Genomic DNA, 6000 nt, shown 5'->3' with positions numbered 1-6000 from the left:
CCTGCTCAAGAATGCAGCAAGGCTGCTAGCCTTCTCCTTTGAATGCATCAGACAGCAGCGTCACACATTTTAGAGACATTTGTCATCATTCTGGGCCAGTAGAAGCTGGTTGTGGCCAGCTCAAGCATTTCCTTTGGACCCAGTCATTCATAAGCATAACTACTTGTTGGTACCATGTGTGGAACTGATAGAGATGCCCACTCCCCAGCTCCCACTTGTGCCACTGCAGTAAGGCGTTCTTCTCCTCTAGGGACCAAAGCTGGACTCCTTCTCCTGCCTCTGAGCTTCTGTTGCTTTTTGTTTCTCTCCAAATACACTAGGCCTCTGAGGACAACTGAGGCGCAGTAAGTGGACTGATCGCCTCAGTTTCTACGGAGGTGCACTCTCTGGGGGAGTCTCAGATTCACAATTCTGCTTCCCCTTAGGAGCACTGGTAGCCTCACAGCCTGGGCTCCAGCCCTAGCTCTAACATCGGAGGTGCTCGGATTATTGTTGCCATGACAATGTGGCCTGTTGAATGCAACACGTGAATGGCTCTGCCTCTTCTCCTAAGCCTCATTACATTGCCCTCAATAACTCCTTTCATATGGCAGACCTCACACATTCTCACTAATTTCCACTTATTGCCATTCTTGGGAGTTTTCCAAAATAATTGAGTAATAATCTTCATAAAAACAATAATTAGCCCTGATAGCGTGCTTTAAGGTTTGCAGAGCACTTCAAACAATGTATTTCCCAACATTGTCCTTCCTACTTGCCTCTTTGGCCAGGCTAGATTTCATCTCTGTTTTAGGCAGTGGCCATAACTTGTACTCATTGCTTTAGAGTTAGAAGGACCTCAGAGGCCCGCTAGTCTAACTCTCATTGGGCAGAGAAAAAAACTGAGCCCCAGGAAGGAGAAGAGACTTGTCCAAGGTCATACCTAGGGTCCTAGATTGGGAGCTGGAAGGGACCTCAGAGGCCAGCTAAGACCAATATCCTTCATTTTACAGATGAGGAAACAGATGAAGTCCATGGAAGGGACGGCACTTATCCAAGGTCATGCAGGTGGTGGAATTTGAATCCTTATCTTCTAATTCCAAATCAGAACTCTTTCCACAGCACTGCCCTGTGTCCCCATTCTCCGTGTAGTTTAAAGTCCTGGATTTGGGTTGGTACCCGTGAAAAAGCTCCAAACTTTCCACCTTTCATGGCTGGGAGTTGGAGGAGGATTTTCCCACGTATCTTTGCTTTTGATTCATAGCTTAACCTAGCTTTGTCAAATAACCATTCCACTGTCAGGTAAAGGGGTATGGAGGTAGCTTGTACGTAGCTCAAAGGCTGGCTGGTCCGAGTAGGAGTGAGGAAGACGCGCATTCAAATCTTGCCTCAGATACTTATTAGTTGTGTGACTCTAGGGCAGTCACCAAACCTCTCCATACTATGATTGTGGCCTCTCTAAAATGGATTTTTCTCTTTGTTCTACTGTATCTATTGATTAAAAAATAAATAAAAGCCACTCAAATAATCCAGGGCTTGAGGAGAGGATCTCTTTTCCACAGTATTCCCCCACAGACAAAACAGTTTTTTCTAAAGCTGACTGGATTCTTTGACACTCTACAGGGTACTGGGTAGTCCCATGAAACCACGTGGGTCACATTTAGTCCAATAGCCGTGTGGACCACAAGATTGAAGCTCAAGCCTCTATTCGCTTCCTCTGGTACTTAGTCCAGTTCTCTTTAGATAGCTGAACAGCTCAGACATCAAGGTGACACAGTGGATAGAGCACTGGGCCTAGAATCAGGATGACCTGAGTTCACTTCCTGCCTCAGACCCTTTCTAGCTGTGTGACCCTGGACAAGTCACTTATTCTCTGTCTACCTTACCTTCCTCAGCTATAAACTAGAGATAATGATAGCATCCACCTCCCAGGGTTGTTGTGAAGCTCAAATGAGGTAATATTTGTAAGTGCTTAACATAGCCCCAGACATGTAGTAAGCATTTAATAAATGTTTGTTCTCTTCCTTCTGTGCCTTAGTGTCCTCATCTGTAAAATGGGGATAATAATAGTACCTACGTCATAGGGTTGTGAGGACCAAATAAAGCATTTTGTAAGCCTCAAAGCAGTATACAAATTCTAGCAAATATTCTTTTATTTATTACTGCTGTTGAAATGTGATTGAATATTTTTTCAGAGGATCCTTGCAGTATTCTAACGAGATATTCCAGCTAATCTCCCCACAATGTAGCACCTCAAGAAACCCCTTTCATTGATTAAATTAACGGAAAATCCAGCTTAGGTTCAAGGTATTTCATGCATCCACCTCTATGCTGAACTCCAGCTTATTAGCTCATTAATGTGTTACTTTTCCTTGTTAGCCACAGGAAGGTAGTCCAAAGCAATGACATTTAATGAAATAGCATAGTTAATAAGACTGACGTTGGAACATTCCCTCCCTAAATGTGGGGCACCCTCGTCCCCCAAACATATATAACCTCAACAGGAGGGGTGGGCATCTGTAAGCAGGGCACATGAATTGGTGGGACATCAGCCATCTCTGGTGCTGCAGGGCCAGAGTATGTCTTTATTGACCCTTTCTCTACTTCTCTGCTCTTCCCTGTCACCAGCTTCTAGGCTTCATCTCTTCAGAGGGCTACCTGTTGGCCATCTCAGCTCCGGTCTTCTATGAGGAAGTGACTAGAAAGCCTCTCCCTAATAAAAGCAGACTGACATCCCTTTGGTCACAAGTTGGAGCCTACCCAATGTACCCTAGCTAGCAAAAGCCAGGCAGAATGCCCCTGGGTTAAGATGAAGTTGTGTTTTTTTAGCTCTCAGTTATGGGACTGGATAACTGTCCTTTGTCCTAAACAACTACCTGACTTTGGCTTAAAAAATCCCAAGATTCTCTGCCTTGGCACACAGATAGTTTGATCTAGAAAAAGGTACATGAAGAAACATGGCCATCCCTTTCCCACCTCCAGCCTCCACAGTTGGATAGCATTGCTACCTTTATTCGGTAGCATATATAAAGCACTTTGCACTCCTTAAGGACCTCTTTAAGGGCTAGCTATTATTATTTCTTTAGTGCTAGCCAAAACTTTCTTATTTTCCTGCTCATGTAAATGCTGCTATAATTTGCTTCCTTCACAAATGTGTATTTTTCCATGATGAACGGGAACTGTCAGCCCATTTCTGAGACAGATTCATTTCCTTTATGTTTTTGTTTAAAAATAAACTGGTGAGAGCCTCATGATTTGCTTCACATTACGATTTAATGTTGGAAAATTGAAACTATAATAATTGATACTGGTAGCATTCTGGAATTAAAGGGTTAATGACCTAAGGGATCTGTGCCAAAGAGTACATACACAAGGGCCTGTAATTTCTTTTAGTGGTTCCTGGGCAAGGTAATGCCCCTATACCACCTCTTCATTACTTCCCCCTCCCCGTTTTTATTGTCATGCAAAACACATGTCCATACTGGTCATAGTTATAAGAGCAAAAGTCATACATTACTAAAACCCCAAAATAAAACCAAAGATACCCTGATGAGAAAGACTCCAACAGTTCTTTCCCTGGAGGTGGAGAGCATTCCCCATCATTAGTCTTTCAGTACTGTCTCAGATCATTGCACTGCTGAGAGAGTAGCCAACTTTTCACAGATAATCATTGTCTAATATTGCTGTTATTGTGTACAGTGTTCCCCCAATTCTGCTTATTCCCCTCTGCATCAGTTCCTGTGGATCTTTTCAGCCTTTTCTGAAATCATCTTGCCTATCATTTCTTATAGCACAATAGAGTCCATCACCCACATGTACCACAATTTGTTCAGCCATTTCCCAGTCAATAGACATCTCCTCAATTTCCAATCTTTGCCATTACAAAAAGAGCAGCTATAGATATTTTTGTACAAGTAAATCCCTTCCTCTTTTTTGTTATCTCTTTGGGATATAGACCTAGTAGTGGTATTACCATATCAAAGGCTACGCACAGTTTTATAGCCCTTTGGGTATAGTTCCAAATTGTCAGTTCACAGCTCCACCAACAATGCATTAGTGTCCCAATTTTGTCACATCCTCTCCAACATTTGCCATTTTCCTTTACTGCCATCCAATCTAATAGATGTGAAGTGGTACTTCAGTGTTGTTTTTATTTGTATTTTTCTAATCAAGAGTTATTTAGAACATTTTTTTCATATGATTATTGATGGCTTTGATCTCTTCATTACTTATGAGAGAAGCCATTGGCCACCTGCTCAGACAGATGACAACTGCCTCATCCTGCCACTCCCCTACCTGCTAGTAGAAAGAATGCCAGGCTAGGAGTTGGGAAATAGTGCCTTTAGTCAGCTTTGTAGTGCTGTTTCTTTTTCCCTTTCCATGACTCAGTTTCTTAATCTGTAAAAGTAGGATGAATAAGACTGGCACTATCTCCTTCACAGGATTACTGAGAAGATAGAATGAGATTTCATGTGATTTCATACATATAAGGTAGAAATTGTTAGAAGGGTGCCTGGTGGTGTTGTTATTAGGGTAAGGGAGGGATTAGAACAGTTTTATGGTCCATCCACAAAGTTCCTTGGGCATGTTTTGTCTAGAATAGGACGATCACTCCGGGCTTCTTTCTCTTCCATTCTTACCTCTGCCTACCAGTCCTTTTGGGGAAGTCTTATCTTAGTCCAGACCCTTGAGATCTCAGAGCAATTTGGATTGCCCAGAGGTTGCCCCTGAACGAATTCACCCCCTGGGTAGTTCTTTGACCTTTTCCAGCCCTCTCATATTTGGAGAAGACCCACAGGTAAGCCCAGGAATTGATCGGTTTCCTGGGGCCTGCTGTGGTTTGGGATGGTAATAATAACAACTCACCTTTCTTTGGAGGTTTAACTCCTAACAACCCTTTGAGATAGGTGGTATACGTTATACTCCTTGCGTATAAGACAAAGAAGACTTTGTTTATCTGATATATAGAAAAGCAATGACTAAATGTCTAGCTAGTATAAAGTACAATTCAAACCAAGGTGTCCCAGTGCCCCAAACAGAACTGCCCCACACTTGGCAAGCAGTACTTATCACAGTATTTCAAAGTCTCAACTGACCTTTTCTTTGATAATGTGGCCCCAGGGGTGTTCCACAGTCCCAGTGGGCATTGTGACTATAGGATATTCTCTTGGCCCATTGAGGTGTCTCTAAAAATGGCACAGCCTCCCACAGAGTTTGGAAAACTTGGGTTTCTTTTTGTAGTCCATGTGATGGTGGCAGATACATTCGGAATTGAATGTTAGTTAAAACCATGTACTCTCTCTCTCTGTGCCTCGTGGCATCAAATGCCTTATAAACTTTCATGAAAATTTCACTCTTTAGGTTTTAAAACCATTTTTGTTACGGCGTATAAAAGCTGAAGTAGAAAAGAGTCTACCTCCTAAGAAGGAAGTAAAAATTTACCTTGGCCTAAGTAAGATGCAAAGAGAATGGTAAGCTGTTTGATTTCTTTTCATGTCCACGTGTTTGTCTGAGAGACTCTTGTTCCTTTGAAATTTGCCTGGCACTGTTTTAATTTTGTTCTTATTTCCTGACTTACTTGTGTGTTCTGTTTTCTGAAGGAAAATCATTTCCGATTTAGTCTTATACTAAGCTCGATGTGACATTTTCCTCTTGAGACTGGAGAGGACTGATTGTGACTGTTACATAAATAGACGATGAGATATGATTAACCAAGTGTAAGTACAGAGGAAATTGAGAAGGAGTCTTAATGAACCACAGGCTGGATGGGTCAGCAATCTATTAATGGCATCAAGAAAAGAATAGATCACTCACTTTAATGAGAACCTAATACATGAGCTCCAAGGAGACTCTGGGGCTTGTGGATAAGGTCTTTGTAATCCTCTTTTGACTTGCAAAAGGTCAAGAGAAGAAATTGTTTCCTGGATTGGAAATGGGGGACTGAGGCTGTTTAGTTCGAAGGAGGGAAAGCCAAGGCCTGAACTCAGTCACAACATGCAAAGGGGGCAACTGGGTGGCTCA

The 6000-nt window shown here is 42.4% G+C and overlaps 1 protein-coding gene across 1 annotated transcript in view; it reads left to right on the top strand.

Annotated features, from left to right (window-relative positions):
• The window catches only part of SMARCA1 (SWI/SNF related, matrix associated, actin dependent regulator of chromatin, subfamily a, member 1), a 91307-nt gene that overhangs the window by 17533 nt on the left and 67774 nt on the right, over positions 1–6000 (top strand). The window contains exon 6 of the mRNA XM_044682681.1: positions 5341–5450. Within this exon, the coding sequence (XP_044538616.1) occupies positions 5341–5450 (110 nt within the window). The remainder of the gene's footprint in view (positions 1–5340; positions 5451–6000) is intronic.

The sequence above is a fragment of the Gracilinanus agilis genome, chromosome X, assembly GCF_016433145.1.
Source record: "Gracilinanus agilis isolate LMUSP501 chromosome X, AgileGrace, whole genome shotgun sequence".
Lineage (NCBI taxonomy): Eukaryota > Metazoa > Chordata > Mammalia > Didelphimorphia > Didelphidae > Gracilinanus > Gracilinanus agilis.
The sequence above is the reverse complement of the archived record's forward strand: the minus strand, read 5'-3'. Positions and strand labels throughout refer to the sequence as shown.